This window comes from Otolemur garnettii, unplaced genomic scaffold (genome assembly GCF_000181295.1).
Source record: "Otolemur garnettii isolate 467f Iridium unplaced genomic scaffold, OtoGar3 scaffold00076, whole genome shotgun sequence".
Classification (NCBI taxonomy): Eukaryota; Metazoa; Chordata; class Mammalia; order Primates; family Galagidae; genus Otolemur; species Otolemur garnettii.
The window spans coordinates 4,046,342-4,063,073 of NW_003852471.1; the positions used below are offsets into that span (position 1 = coordinate 4,046,342).

At 37.6% G+C, this 16,732-nt stretch overlaps 1 protein-coding gene across 1 annotated transcript; it reads right to left on the reverse strand.

Moving 5' to 3' along the window:
* Nucleotides 1–2,104: 2,104 nt before the first annotated feature.
* On the reverse strand, nucleotides 2,105–13,025 carry SSR3 (signal sequence receptor subunit 3). The gene is made up of 5 exons (XM_003794134.2): nucleotides 12,793–13,025; nucleotides 11,505–11,631; nucleotides 6,497–6,595; nucleotides 3,379–3,510; nucleotides 2,105–2,373 (listed from the first exon to the last, which is right to left on the reverse strand). The coding sequence occupies exons 1-5, from the start codon at nucleotides 12,923–12,925 to the stop codon at nucleotides 2,307–2,309; spliced, it is 558 nt and encodes a 185-aa protein (XP_003794182.1). The 5' UTR covers nucleotides 12,926–13,025; the 3' UTR covers nucleotides 2,105–2,306.
* Nucleotides 13,026–16,732: the final 3,707 nt, after the last annotated feature.

Consider the following 16,732-nt stretch of genomic DNA (forward strand, 5'->3'; position numbering starts at 1 on the left):
AAAGTATAAAGATGATATATTTACTCACACGTTCTTATAAAGAAGCCAGGGAAAATATAAATTTTAAAAAGTAAAGTTTAATCATACTTGTTAAACAAAACCTCTCATGAGAATTCTAACTATAAATTCAATCTCCATATTGCAGTTAACATCAAAACTTGTTCAAACGATCCTTTCCAAGTTGCAATAATATACAAATACAACCAGTAAATTTTTACTGGCAAAAAATATTTCAATCCAAGATTTTTATTAAGTTGTAAATGAGGAAGTTAAAAATAGGTAAAGGACAATGTTCTAACACTTTAAGCTTCCACTTATGGAAGTGTGAAAAAAAGAAATTAATTGCTTTGAATCCCAATTACAACAGAATCTTCTTTTACTGCTATTGGGTATAAGGTATTTTTAAGATAAAAATTCTATAGCAGGTTTTTACTATTTAAATCAGACTGAACATACCATAATTTCTTGTGCCACAAACAAGATGGGGAGAGTACAAAGGAAAAGGTTCTGCAATTCTTGGGAGTAAAGTACTAGTATAGTAAATATTTAATAAAAACTATTGAACTGTTGAGTATACACCTTATCATCTTACGCACAGAGATTTATCTAGCAGTACAGAAAGAAAACATTATCAGGATTAAAAACAGTAATACAGGAGAAACTCAGGACAGAAAACAAATTTTACTTACTTTCCTACAAATTTTCAGTTTATTAATTCAAGAGAAATTCTATTGAGAATATTGGGCTGATAACCTAGTTCACCAACCCACCTAAGCAAGCTACCCTGTATCATACACGTAGGAAGAATGGTGGCAAATTTTCCCCCATCTCTGCAGGCACTGCCATCTAGTGGCAACTTTTCACCAGTAACTTACAAGGCTATTGCCCCAGCTCTGGTAACAAATAATAGACACTGATGGTTTATCAAAAGATCATTTTGCCAAATAAGCAAAAGCAACTCCTATAAAAACTCCATGCCACCAACATACTGAATGGCTTTTCCTCAAAAGTTAAAAAAAAAATACTTATGTGTAGCCCTAACTGTACCTTGCAGTGAATCTCCTTAAGTTATAAATAAAACTAATAACATTTATAACATTCATCTTAAATTTATTAACAGAACAGAAACTAAAGATCAGGAATATATTTCCTTGAGGTACAGCTTTTAGGAAATTACTGGATGTGGTCAAAGATAATAGGAATACAAAACTGTTACCACCTGTGGTTTCCTGTTAAAGGTATATAGATAGGTTAAGGAACTTCCCAGACCTTTTAATGTCATGGTGCACACAGAAAATAATGGTGTCCAAATACACATTAGTTAAAAATGCCAAAAGACTGCTCTCGGCTGGACCCAAGGGCTGAAGAGATCAAAGCTTTGTTCACTATTGATGAGAACCTGTGAACCAGCCGAATTTATGAAAGTCACAATTATAACTTCCTCAGAGTTCTTAAAATTCCAGAATTAAGATCACATAAATTACTTTGGTCTTTTACATGTCAATATTCAGGAAAGAGGTTCTCTCTCTTACTTAACATTCTTCCAGAGATGTGAGACCCTGGTCCAGGCAAACAATGAATCCTGTGTCTTAAGTCAAACCAACATAGCAGGGTCAAGATGACCTCTCTGGCCACCCAGGGCCAAAGCCATACGGCTGAACACTATGTGCTTTAACCCTGTAGGACAACTCTCATATGCCTGCGCACTATTTTTAGGTTACTACTTTGGCTTCCTTTCTTCTTTATAGGGGAAAAAAAAAGAACTTTTCCACAAATTTCTCTGCCCCAAGTTGGGGAAATTGTGTTTTAAACTTTGTGTTATTTGAAATCACAAATTCAGAGACTTGTAAACATAAACCTTCTGTTCAATCCCCTGGAAAGAAGATTTCATTCTGATATTTGTGGCTCAAAAAAGTTATAATCCTATGGTTGGAACACAGAGAACCAGTTAATAACTCCTTGCTACTATTTTAAATAACAGCTCAGCCGGGGTTACTGTGACCTCTGACAGATCAAGGAAACAAGTTATTTTCTCCTCCTGTGATTATAGCACATTGCAAGACACGTTTTGCCTTTTAATAATAAATGTCCTGGGTACTCTAAGTTTCTCTTTCAATTCACTTAATATCAACAATCTATTATATTAAAAAGAGCCAATAAACAAATACTGTATTACATTCTGCTGGGTTTTTAAACCCTCAAACTCCAGGTTATAAAAACACTTGTGTGTCTCCCATCCTGACCACTCTTCCACTTTTCCACAGGCCACGCACAGACAGAAAGCCCGGGGGCGAGGCTGACGTGGTCTACTTGGAGCCAGTGGACAGGAGGGCAATGAGTCCTGATGAAGCACTTATGGACAAAATATAGTTCCTGTAGGGATTTAATGTCAAGGAGAAATTAAGAGCCCAAAGTCAGTCTTTCAACAAAATAAAGCCCATCTATTTGGAATTTCTGTATTCTTCCTGATACATGGTATAATCATAATGCTGTGAAGACCAGTTGAATGCAAACACAATTTGTCGAACCCAAGACCATGAAGAATGGAAAATATTCACAGGATATGTGTTCCAATTTTAAAAATAAAATACTTAAGACAGAGACTAGAGCCCATGATCATAAAGAACACATGAATTCCATGTAACCTTCATGAGAGGAGCTAATCAAAGAACAATGGGGAGGAGAGACTCAATTTCCTTTTTCACGAAGTTTTTCTGCAACTGGTTGGTAACAACAAGAAGGTTCTCAAAAGCTACAGCTACTTCCGGCATCAGAACTGTGCCATTTTTAGCCAACCATTCCCGTATTCTCAGAAGATACAAATTTGAGGGTGTCTCATGTTTTATTACATCATAACCTCCAACTGTTAAAAGTTTGGCTGTGCATTCTTGGATAACACTTTTAATAAATTAACACCGTAATAGGAGAAGAAAGATTCTGCTCAAAAGCTCAATTTGAAAGCAGCCTGAAATACTGCTAAGGTACCGTGGTACCTGTTTAACTGAACTGGCCACCTACCCTACTCCAAAGCCAAAAACAATAGTAGAAATAGGGTTTATTCCAAAAACTATCACAGGCAAGTTTATTTTGGCTCTCTGGAGTCTTTTTTAAGTAGGCAAGCATACATAATCATATATATAAGACTACTTTGAAATACTTGTTACTTATTATAAAGTCACAACGCATAAACTTAAAAGAACTTTAAATCAAACCAAAAGTTATTCTAAACGTCCAGAAACTTGCCTAAAGTCAGTGCTATTTAATAGACTGATTCTCAGAGCGATTTTTCTTCCTACTAAAATACCCAGACAAATTGAAATCGAAACTAACTAGTGTTTCTAGTCTTCTAAAAAAGATGATCAACCTTGAAAAGGATACACTGTGGGGTTGAAGTTCTTCAGTATAAAGAAAGACGCGACAATGACCAAGACCAGAAACAGAGTGTTGTTATAGAAGATGGAAAATGTGGTCGCTTCATAGTCGGCAACTTCATTCTTCTTCCACAAGATTCTACAGACACAGAAACAAGTCAAACAAATTTATAAATAGGATTAAAAACTTTAAGTACCATATGACGCTAGATCGTTATGGCAAGTTTTTCCTTAAGTGTTCTAAGGTGAGAATGTGTTTTTAATATTAACTTTAGTCAGGATGGTCCCCTTCCTTCCACTAAAAAAAAATATGCCACTCTCATTACTGCTACTAAAGAAAATAGTTGCTGTTTAAGTTACCGTTTTTCCCGGGCAGCCAGGGCTGGGGAGGAAAGGGCTGATTAATTGTGTGCAACTGACACAGTTTCATCAGCAGCTCCAACAAGTGACCCTCTTCTGAGCCCTCACCTAAAATGCCAAGTCGACGGTCAGCAGCGTAATGGAGGTTCCTGGGCAGCACTCTGATTTGAGACTCTCTACAGCCTTTCATAACATCCACCTTACGAACACAATCCCCACAACAGACACCAGCAGTGGTCTCAGGAAGCAGACTACTGTCAGCCATTTTTATTTAAAACAAACAATGTGCTTCATCATGAGAAGAACTTTTCTAACACTTTGTAAAACCCCTTTACTTTGTATTTGCTCTATTTTACTGGTTCTGAAATTCTGTCTTAACTTACTTTATCAATCTTTTATACAGGAAAAAGAAGTTCCAGGGTGCCTGTGAATAAGGGAGCTTTTATTCCTCCTGGTTAATTAACTTTGTAAAGCAGTTTTTAAAAGGGTAGGTTGTGACCCATTAGTGGGACTTGAACTCAATCAAGTGGATCAAATGTCCAGGGAGATTAACTGAGTGGGTTGAGACCAGCGTACTTTTCACATAAATAGGAAAGAACAGAAAAACATCAAGAGTGTATCACACACAGGAGGATAAATACTGTTTTGTGAAACATTTTCATGGGCACATGTATGAATATATTTGGTCAAAAGGTAAAAATATATTTTTCTTATCATGGGCTATTATCAAAAAAAAAAGGTTCAAAGACTGTCCCCAGAAAGATAGCTTTACTCTGGATGCAGATGACACTCCCTTCCCCCAATCTCAAGGACAGCCTATGGGTAATGTTACTGGTGATTGACACATTTTATTTACCAAATGTTCTAATCCAAAGTCAACAAGCTTGGCTGTAAAGGAGCTAAATGAGCATTTTGAATCTGGGTAACTATGATGCATGCCCCAGTTTAAGAAACATCGTTCTAATGAACGCAGTAATTCAAAACAAAGACTTTTCTTTAAATGAGCTAGATTCCCTAACCTAAATCGCTGTGTAAAAATGTGCAATCAGAAAGCTATGCAGCCAGACCTCATTAAACCTGCCCTGAAAAAAGGCCTTCATTGTCTTAATTTTACTACTGCATCTTTAGTTTTATAAAGAATCCATAGGAGATAATCATTTCAATAATGTGTTGGTGCCTTTCCCAAACCACTGTGGAAGACATTGTCCATTAGGTTACTTAGTGTCCCTTAAATAAGGATCCACTTGATAAAGTCTTTCCAAGACTCTGTGCCAGGAAAGTTTCTTTTCAGAAGGACCTGCACACGGCTTTTCTTTAGACAATGAAAGCTATGTGACCTCAGATGTGACCTGGCACTTGGAAGCTCAGAACTAACTTTGGGGTTCAAATGCTGTAACTAACTCTAAAATCCTTGTTCATTTACCTTTTCTTCTTTTAGAAATGGTTCTGGTCTTTTAAAATTGTACGGTTTAGGCTCCGCACCCATAGCACAGTGTTTACGGGCACCAGGCACATACACCTAGGCTGGCGGGTTCAAACCCAGCCTGGGCCTGCCAAACAACAGTGACAGCTACAACCAAAAAAAATAGCCAGATGTCGTGGCAGGTGCCTGTAGTCCTAGCTACTTGGGAGGCCGAGGCAAGAGAATTGCTTAAAGCCCAGGAGTTTGAGGTTGCTGTGAGCTGTGATGCCACAGAACTCTACTGAAGGTGACATAGTGAGACTCTGTCTAAAAAAATAAATAAATAAATAAATATAGCCAGGCATTGTGGTGGGTGCCTGTAGTCCTAGCTACTTGGGAGGCCGAGGCAAGAGAATTGCTTAAAGCCAGGAGTTTGAGGTTGCTGTGAGCTGTGATGCCACAGAACTCTACTGAAGGTGACAGCTTGAGGCTCCGTCTCAAAAAAAAAAAAAATAATAATAATAATAAACAGAAGCACTTTAATGTTGCCAGTTTCCACAAAGTCTTTCTGAAGCAAAGCAGGGGTAAAAATTCTGTTCCACCAAGCAGCTTCAGCTTTCTAAACTAAAATTAAAAACCCATGAAAATCACTGGACTCATGACTCTAAAACTATAGGGCAACTCTTCAGCACAAGTTCACTCAATCATTCAGGAACTTCTGCAACGCAGATGTTAAATTGTCTAACAAGCCATCTAAAAGGAGCTGACAGGAAAAAATGGGAGTAGGAGCTAACAAATGTGACAGAGAATCGGTAAAAAGAAGAGAAACCCAGTTCTTTACTTTTTCCCAACCGATGCAGATCCCCAAGTACTCGGGAAGTGCACAAACAGAAATATCACCACACAGGCAGCTAACACACCACGTGCCCTAAAGCCTTCAGACCCAGCGGGTTAGTAAACTCAAAGGCTGCACAGCCAGCAACAGTTTTACAAACCTAGTGCTGGGCGAAGCTCCACTGCCTCCTGAATCCTGCAGAGCAATTACAGGTCCACGCTGTCAAGTCAGACCCTGCCTATGTTCTCATCAAGGACCCTTGCTTTCTGAACCTTAGTCTCCTCCTGCGTAGACAGGCTTACCTACCCCATAAGGCCCTTTAGAAGAATCAATCCAATATTGTTTAGCTCAAAGAATCTAGTAATAAAAATTCCCAAAGTCAGCTATTACCATTCCTATTACTACAACTTCTATACTTCTAAAATTTACCTCAATTTCAATATCCACACTGTCCAATCAGAAATCAGAAACTTTCTCCACAGTACCCTCTTTTTTATTATCACAAACACTTCAAATAAGGTGTCAAACCTTTCATCTTTTTCCTTCCGAGACATCTTTCTATTATCAGCTTCAGAAAGTTTTCGAGTCACTTCTTTGGAAACAGCATCCTCCCTCTTCTGTGCTACTCTGGAAGGAAAAGAAAAAAAGTTTCCACATGCTACAGGGTAAACATCACACTCGCTCAGAAACACTCTGTACTCAGATTTTGTTTAGCAACTGAATACTTTACCTTTCAAGAAAATAAGCTGGACAAAAAGTTCCAACTTAATTACCATACTCAGCAAAAGAGAATTGTTCGGGAAACTTCCAAGATGTGGTTTATTAGTTATGTGTTTTTATTTCTCCTTAAAAGGGAGAATTTCCCAATGTTTAGGGATTTAACATGAATATATACAAGTCAAACACTATTATCGTAATTTAATTATGAATAACCATGTTTTGTTTTACCCTATAATTTAACTGTTCAACAAATAAATTTCAAAAGGCATTAGCAGATAATTAATGACTCTGATTCAAGTAAATAACAGGAAAGAAAACTAGGCTTATTAAACAAAAAGGAAATAACTGAAATATCTTAAAATAGTGCTTTTAACTCCACTCCAAAGGACAATTTCACTATAAAGTAATAATATCACATAGTCACAGACTGACCACCCCACTTTGTTTAACTGAACACTGGTTTATGGGTTGCACCAAAAGTTAATATGGAATCAGTCAGAAAAGTTTAAAAATATTACTTGAGAATTCACACTGAAATATTCAGTGAAAGTCAGATGAAGAAAAAACCTAAATTTATACTCATCAAGAGAATCTACAAATATATTTTATCAGATGGGGAAGCTAGTGAAAGAAGATAAAATGTAAACTATGATGTAATAAAAAAAGACTCACATACACCACGACAGTTAAATCAACATGTATATTTTTCATAATATAGGAGAAACTGGTTAGCCACAGATTAAAAAGTAGTTACCTGACCACAAGCAAAATTTAACAAATTACCTACACAGACCCACCATGGCAGCACTCAACACATATCCCAAAAGGATGCTGAACGTGAGATAGAACCTGTCCACTCCACATGAACACAGTCAACCCCTCATTACTACGCTGTATTTAGATCTAGTCAGTGCACAGAAGAAAACTGGAGAAATCTGTATGAATTCTGGGAAAGAAAGCCCAGTATCATTCAAGGCAGTAGTTTTCAATCTTTCTCTAACCACGAGAGCTTCTGCGATACAAGCTAAACACAAAAAATAGCTGATTTCACCTATGTTTCTATCGCTAGCTCTTACTCAAGAACTGAGCTAGAATGGACATTTTTGCAAAGAAAGCTAATATAGTTTTTAAAGGCTTACAGAGTTACTTTTTTACTTTGTTACCCCTACAGAAACTGATAACTAGAAGGAAGAAAACTAGTTGCTCTTAAATTAAAAAAAAAATAATAAGAGGAAATGACAAAGGGGCAGACAGCTATCTTTTTAAGAAATAGTTTAGGACACTACAGTGTACTTTTTACTCCAAAGATGCAAATTCACTTGATTCATTTTAACATGCAGAAACCATCTTTTCAGATGCTTTCTTTATTCTTGAGGCACTAGGCTTCAAAGGGTGAGATTCTTTCTTCTGAACCTCTCAAACAGACAGGCACTAAGTAATTAAACACTAAGTGTTTCTTGAACTTAACATCAGACAACTTTTTCTACAAAAGATCAAATACAAAGAAATGAACGTGGTTTACAGCTGCAAACTGTCTTAGCTGAATATAAAAAATAAACATATTCCTCCCTGCCCCCAGTCACACTGTCATATTCCTCCCTGCCCCAAGTCACGCTGTTAGGACACAAGAATCAACTACTGTATTTTCAAAAGGGTTGGTTATCTTTACACATCTTCAGGACAAACAATCACCTAACTGTCCACAGGATAAATCTTCCCCAAAATACTAAACCAGATAACTAATTAATTCCTCTTCTAGGTCTAGAATTTTATGCTTACCTACCAGAGGCCTAACAACCATACCAAAGGTTTACCACAACTCAAGAAGCCCTGCCCTCTATCTTAGGGCTCTTAGAAAATAAACATCACTCAGTGCTAAATGCTCTAAAATTGGATTGAGGTCACTCTAATGACCTAGCACCTAGACACCTGAGATAACCCACAAAAATCAACTATATTTTTCTTCTTTTATATCAGTGTATCAGAACTTTTACAGAATAAAAAAAAAATCTACTTTAAACAACCACATTTTTGTACATACTGTTTAAATATACAAAATTTACAAAAATTCCTAAGAGCTCTCTTACCCTCAACCTCTCCAACCATGCACATACATATTTATTACATGCCAGACACTATGCTTAACATGTCACAGGCATGATCATATTTAAACCTCATCACCTTCTGAAGAACTACTGGTATCTCTATTTTATAACTCAGGAATCGAGGTTGACAGAGGTAAAATAAATGCTATTTTTGACATAGGTTAAAAAACAAGGCCAAACACTTAAGAGTAGCAGAGCTGGAATCTAGACTGTCAACTGCAAAGCCATCTTCCTTCTACTATCAAACCTACCCGCATCTTGCTGTGTCTCTGAGCCTCAACTGTCTTGCAAATCTGTAGGAGTTTCCATATCAGTAAGGAGCAATATTTAAAATTAAAACAAAACCATAACTAAATAAAAGAAATTCTACTCTGAGAATCTTAAGTCAGTAAGTCATTGAAATTTTACTGAACATACCATTAACTATTATAAAGATAAAATAAATACATAGTATGGCAGTTGCCCTCAAGAAGCATAAAGTAGAAATGAGAAAGTAAATGACTTTGATTTGATGATTTTGATATCAAGGAGGTGACTTTGGTTTGAGGATGATTTTGATTCCAAACATTAATAGCTAGTATCAAAGGGACTAAGTTCCAAGGCAATCCCAATGGGTCATGCAAGATCCCCACTTCTCTGTCCACAGATGGCCATGTTTCCAGAACAGCAGAAGCCAAAATGGGCTGAAGCCTAGAAAGGCGACTGGTACAGGAGTGATTTTCAACCAGTGTGCTGTGAGAAGATCTTTGGTGTGCCACAAAAATGTTTAAAGATCATTATTTTCAAAAGAAGTTCAAAGCAAAGTATATTCTTTTTTATTCTTCTTTTTATTTTTTGTTTTTGATCAACATAATTTAAGTGTGCCACAGAAGTTTAACTATAGGTTCAAGAGTGCAATGAGATAAAAAAGACTGAAAAGCCCCTCTGTGGTAGAGAGGCTGCTGAGACAAAGATGACCCAATCACTCTGCTGGTCTATCACAACTGCAGCCACAATACCTGAGGTCCTATGTGGAATGACAATGGGGAAACTGCCACTGAGATCCATAGCCACTCCTGTTAACTGAGATCATCTCAATAGGTTTCTTTTCCTCATTTCCATAAATAGTCTAATGCAGGAAACAAAGCTCAAAAAAGCAAAAGAATGATCAAAGTTGGGAAGATTTTTCAGGAAAAGATTCCTAGAAGTCTCAAAACAACAGATATGTAAGAATGGAATGGGAGGAAAATAATCCTAAATGGAGGAGGGTATATTCAAAGGATGACATGAAGGCCGAGTCAGAAAAGCTAAGGCCCAAATCTAAAAGAGAAGTACAGACTCACAGAAAGCAGACAGAGGACTTGCATTGCAAAGGTCTAGAAGAATTCAGCTTTAATGCATTTTAAGATGGCCATGATGTGCGAAGAGAATGATATGGTAAAATGATGCCAGATAAAGAAGAATACAGACTCTTCATCCCATAAAACAAAGACAATATTTGCACCTTGTATGGAAGACTGTAAGGATTACATAGAGTAACATGCTTTAAAAAGTACATGGCAAGGCAGGCCTTCAACTTTTGTTTTAAGAGACCAGATGGAAACTGCTACAATAATCCAAATAAAAACAGTGTCTGAACTAAAGTGGGAATTTGGAAATGAAAAGATGATGAAGGTACAAAGCACACTGGCACTTCCAGTCTCAATATAATTCCGACCATTTTTAAGAAATTACTTCCAAAAAATATATAGCACCTAGAAGACCCACTGAGAAAGCAGAGAAATATCCTGTTATCTCTGATCAAGTATCAAACTATTCATGAAAACAACTTCAAACAGTGCCTCTTCTAGTCAAATAATGTATAAATATTTCCAGTGAAGATCATGACACTCAGAAATAAGTGTTATATCATCTTTCCAAAGTCCAGACTTCCCTACATTTTAACCCTGATAAAACTGGAGTATATAATTACTTTTGAATAATGTATAAATTCATTGTAATGAGGCTTGGATCTTCTTCTCCAAAAACTTTTGTTAAAATAATTATACATTTTATAATACATGTGATCTTAAAATAGAGTAAATATGGTTATCTTTTACATTTTATACACCTGTAGGAAAAAATTAGCATTGAAAGTGTCAAATTTTAAAAAGACCATATCTTTCACTTTCAAAAATATTACATGAAGAGCCCAAGACAATTCTCTTCAGAAAGAATTCCACTTGGTTTTTCCTTATTACATCATAACTGTATACATTAATGTATTTATGGGGTACAGTGTGCTGATTTTATATACAATTTGGAATGCTTACATAAAATTGGTTAACATAGCTTTCACCTCAATTACTGTGTTAAGACATTTATACTCTACACTTAATAAATTTGACATGTACCCTTGCAATATGCACCATAGGTGTGGTAAGAATTCCATTTGACTTCTGAAATGCTAATTTACTTGCTGGGGTTGTTTTTCTGATGAACCTCCCATTAACTTAAGGCTACAGTTAATTGTTCTAATTCTGCCCTCAAAATCTACTTCCGTGGTAATGTGTCAGACTGATTACTGTCTCTGCTTCAGTTAACAATTCTTCCTAGTATCACTGTGCCTTCCCCTCCTCAACCACACACACACACACCCCCCTCAAATTAATGCTTATTGAAACCAACACACATACAAACGATTTTTAAGAAAAGATCCCATTATACAAAAATGCAATAGAAAACATACTTACTTGTGCTTGAGAATAAATTTTACATTCTTGTATGCAAAGGCTACCAGGTATGTGCTTACTAGGGTCATCACACTATACAGAACAGCAGACTGAATAAGATCCATATGCCATATTCGCCAATATAACCCTGAATTAGGGGGGAAGGGTACAGAAAGAAACAAAACATTACTGCTCCATAACCAAAGCCTGGTAAAAGATAGCTGGGGTCAGGGAAACCAATACAGTATCTGGGATGTCAGAGATGAGACAGCCAGTAACAAGTTACACTCTCAAGCTTTCCCAATTCAGAAAAATTGAAAAACATAACCTTCCTCTTAGTCCAGATGAGATCCCGCTTCTTCTAAAATAAGAACAGGCTCAAGAAAATCACAATTTAGACTTCAAATTTCATTCATCAGGGTAGCATTATGGTAAATACATGTCGTTCCAAAACAGCCACGTGCAGTAGTCCCAAACTACGGTTTACTTGCTGACGTGGCTGCTAGCTGAAATCCAGGCAGTGCTCTGTCGAGTCAGTGAGCCAGAGAGCTGCACGCCACGTTAACTGCACGCTGGGTTTTATAAGGACAAAAGAGAAAACACATTTGGATTTCACTGCCCCACACGAGCGAAGCAGCGTGAAAGACACGAGATTCAAATTTAGGAACCCTGGGCTCTAAAAATGACCCTGGGTAAGTGTGCAGTTTCCCACCCAGGTCAGAGTTCTAGAATGGGTCTCGCAGATTATTAAAACGTCTAAGGTAGACTGTTCATTTTAACGTAATGAGATTCAACCTCCCTCATTTTAGGGAAATGATACCCAACTGTGTGAGGCAGTTCACGTGAAGACACATTACTAATCCAGTGGGTGACCTGGCGACTCGCTCTCCTAATTCATTAATTTCTCCCCAAGATAATGATGTTTAAGTGTAAGACTTCATAACCGTGAACAACGTTTGTATTGAAAAGGACAGCAGGAAGGAAGCACGCTAGGGCTAGCACAAGTACCTAACTCGAGTGTGTTATAAATACAGATTCGGAACGCCAGCCCAGCACTTGCGACCCTCAATCTCCGGGGGGTGGGGCTCAGAAACCTCCGTACTTTTAAAACGCTCCACAAGTCACTTCCCAGAGAAGTCGCCCACAGCAATCCCCGAGCAGAACACCGAGGCCCAGAAAGGCACCGTGCCTCCCCGAGTTCCGGAGAGCTGGGGAGACCGCCCGCCCTCCCGGGCCGGCCACGTCCCGGCACAGCCCAGCCCGGCCCGGCCCGCCGCGGCCTCCCCGCCCGCCTCGCTTTAGCACTCACAGATGGGGATGGCTGACACGATGAACGCGTTCCCGAAGAAGAGCGCGGAAGACTTGGCCGACAGGTTACGGCTGAAATCCTGCAGGAGCAGGTCCTCCTCCGACTGCTGCTTGGAGCCACCTTTGGGAGCCATGGCGGAGCGGGAGCGGAGACCGCGGGCCTCAGAGCCGGACGCACAGCCGGGCAGAGGCTCCGGCCCCGCCCCCGCGACCTCCGTATCCGCTAACGACCCGTCAGCGTTCCGCGCGGAGCAAGCTTCCCCGTGATTGGCCAGCGCGGCGCCTTGCATAGGCTTCCTGGCGTGATTGGATGAGCGGGCCAGACTTCCTGAGTCCTGACGAGCCACGTGACAACTAATACGTCGAGGGGCGACGGGATTTGTAGTCCAGTGGGAGCTTTTCTTTTTAATTAACAAAACTTTATTGACATTCCACTTCGAAGCTGGTGCCAGACTCCCCAAATTCAAGCGTTCAGAATTTCAAAATAGAAAACTCTACCGTCCCTCTGCCTCGATTAACTCATAGAATATATGGTTACTACCCACGGTGCGTACTCAGCCCAGAGAGCATTGAAGGAAAATTAAGAGAAATATAGACCTAACACGTCTAGAATTCCTTTTCGTTTACCCGTCTGTTATTTCATGGAATACTTTGAAAAATCGGATGACATCACATTGCCCCGGTTGCAGAAGAACCCTGTAAAGGTGGCTGGGAAACCAGCAGTGTTGGTGTGAGCTGTTCTCTCAAAAACAACAGGTTATCCCCACAAAAAAGAAACAGCACTCTTTTAAGAAACTCATTATCTCATTGGTGAAGAAAATATTTAATGTGTTTAATGCATTCACAAATTACTATTTTAATTTAATTTAATTGTAACTAAATCTTTAGAGTAGCGTGGATTCCAAAGTCATTCTAAATAAAATAACGGTACTTCATAAAGACAACAGGTTGGTTGAAAGGGACTCTTCTGAAGCTCATAAAGATTAAGTATGCCTAATAAAAAGCTAGATGTCATTTTTAATTCGTCAAGTTATCTTTTTTTTTTTTTTTTTTTTTTTTGCAATTTTTGGCCAGGGCTGGGTTTGAACCCACCACCTCCTATACATGGGACCAGCACCCTACTCCTTTGATCCACAGGTGCCGCCCCATCAAATTATCATTTCTTTAAAAAAAAAATCTTCTACCACATGATTCCTCTGTATTACAAAAACATTCAGGTACTTCAGGCACAACTTCCTCAACCTTATATCTTTCTTCCTCACCTAAGCCAAATTGTAATCAGCTTCCACAGCTTCCATCCTAATTGGACTTTTTGTCTTTAATCTTTTCAATCTATTCTCTACACAAATACCAGAGTAAATTTTCCTGAAATATTTAATGTAAACCCTTTCACTGTCTATGGCTAGTATTCCAGATGCTGGAAGTTTTCAACAATTCACTGCAAAAGAGAAAAGAAAAAAATAGACCATTTAATGAATTTTTCAGAAAACCAAAAGTATTTTTTTAAAATATCTGAGTTTATGTCCATTTTTGACATTGAGATGCTCTTTTATTACATGGTGGTGAGAGAAGATACTATTTTCTCTTACCATATACTCCTCTCCTGGTTTTTCCCTCCATAGTTAATCACCTCCTTTTTCATCCATTTGCTTTGGTTAAAATGCTTGGTTTCTATATTAATTCCTTTTTTTTTCTATTACATCTATGTCCAGTTCATAAACAAGCCTTTTGAATCTGTCTCTATATTTCTAGAGACAAAAACTATCTAGATACATCTTCTGGCAATTTATAAACCAAGGATATAAAAGGAAGATAAAAGAAAACTATAAGATCAAAAGAATCAAAGCCCATCAGGGTGGGTTCAAACCCAGTCCCGGCCAAAAATAAATAAATAAAAAGAAAAAGAAGAAATAATTAAAAATAATGGTGAGGTTAAAAAGAATTATGCCTTAGAAAAATATTTTAACAATTAGAATAGGAAAGATAAAAGTTTGAAGTATTAAGTATATAGGTACAAATGTTACAATTGAAATAATCAAAGGAGTTAGCTGAGAAATATTAATACATTTTGTAAGACTGAAAATAGAAGAAAATCTAAAATAGTAGGAATTTAAATTTGTTTTCCTTGGGGGAAAATTAGAAAAATAATGATAGGCAATGATGCTTATGACAGAGAAGGTTTTTATTGATATTAGTAACAATGAAAATCGTAAAGGTAGCACATTTCTATACTGGAGCAGTGTTTTCTTGCACCAAAACTATCTAGTTCCTTTTGGAGAGCAGCAGAATCTAAGTATCATCTAGAGACAATATCTATCCCCATGACATAGGAGACAATGTGCTAAAAAAACAGAGGATGAGGTAGGCAATATATTCTACCAGAACTAAGATCTACAAAATATTTTGTGCATCTCATTATAGTTATCTCTGTGAAAGAACCAGATGACATGATTCTATACTAGTCTGATTCAAATCTGAATTTCAGGCTTAACGTTTCTATTGTATCACTTTATACTTACCAGTTGGGGAGAAATGATGCAATATTTATTGCTCTCAGGTATAAGGACAACATATTTCTCTTATCTATCGCTGATGGTTTTATAGAAGAAAATCTGGCAAGTTAAAAATTATATCTTTTTATGTGGCAGGTGCTGGAAGTTGCCTAGCCAATAAAGAAAGCCAGCACTGACTTTTCACTGGGACCTTATAAAGAATAACAAATGGATCATCCAGGGCTACTCTGGGTTGAAAAAATATTTCTTTATTTCAAAGCCTAATTGAAATGCAAATCTCATTATGGAAATAATTTTGAAATAAGAGATGGAACACTTATATTAGTATTAACCACTAAGTATAATGTTTTAAGGTGCCACCTGAAAGATGATTTTCTCAGCGAAAGTACATATTTCACACACTGGTATATGACAAATTCATTAGTTCATATATCCATTCAGCAAATATTTATTGAGAAGCTACTACATAAAAGGTACTGTACTGGATCCATGGAAATACAATCATGATTATTATGATTATAGCAAACAACATTTACTGAATTCTTTCTTTATTTACTTAGAGACAGAGTCTCACTTTATTGCCCTCAGTAGCGATATTGTCACAGCTCACAGCAACCTCAAACTCTTGGGCTTAAGCGATTCTCTTGCCTCAGCCTCCCAAGTAGCTGGGACTACAGGCACCTGCCGCAACTCCCAGCTATTTTATTGTTGTTGTTGTAGTTGTCATTGTTGGATTCTCTGTCTTGGGAAGTAGGAACATGAAACCCACAAATAGAAAGCTCATGGAGATATACTGAAACAGGGAAGCAAACGGAGAAGAATTTAATAATTCCCCAGCAACCATCAATTAGGAAAGGAGAAATTAGAGAGATGCTCAAAGAGCCTCAGGGCTTCCTCATTTCTTTCTCTGGGCCTGAAAGAGACCCTTGTCACCTGCAGTAAAGCTAAAACGCGCATCTCAAAAATGAAAACAGAAAAAAAAAAGATTTAGAACATATTAAACAACATGGGTTCCACATACAAATAATATGTAGATGAATAACTGTGCTTAACATAATTTTTCATTTATCTATCGCCCCACCCCTGAAAACATTTAAGCTAAAAGTGACAAGATCAAATACCTGTAAGATCCAAGCGAGTAACTTTGGTGAGTGACTTGTGCCAGTTATAGGACACACATGAGATATGACAAGGTCAATAGGAATGAATAGCTCCCCTTTCCAAAAGGCAAACTGAAATAGATGCTGGGTACACAGCTAGAATTAACAGCAAATATTCTGTAGGCCGAACAGGTTTGGGGTTTAATCGGCCCCATACACGCCCAGGTTTAAGAAGACATAAATGCATAAAACATATATTTTAAAAATTAAGGTGTAATAAATAAAAGCCTTACAATTTCAGGAGGCAATGTGACATTTAGCAGAAAAT

What these genes read in the sequence shown, in the direction of transcription:
- SSR3 (XM_003794134.2), bottom strand. Translation starts at nt 12,925, where the DNA reads ATGGCTCCCAAAGGTGGCTCCAAGCAGCAGTCGGAGGAGGACCTGCTC. An exon ending in CGGAAGGAAAAAGATGAAAG is followed by an intron (nt 3,511 to 6,496) that starts GTTTGACACCTT and finishes CTGTGTCTGTAG; the next exon opens with AATCTTGTGGAAGAAGAATG. An exon ending in AAGAACTTCAACCCCACAGT is followed by an intron (nt 2,374 to 3,378) that starts GTATCCTTTTCA and finishes AAATCCCTACAG; the next exon opens with GAACTATATTTTGTCCATAA.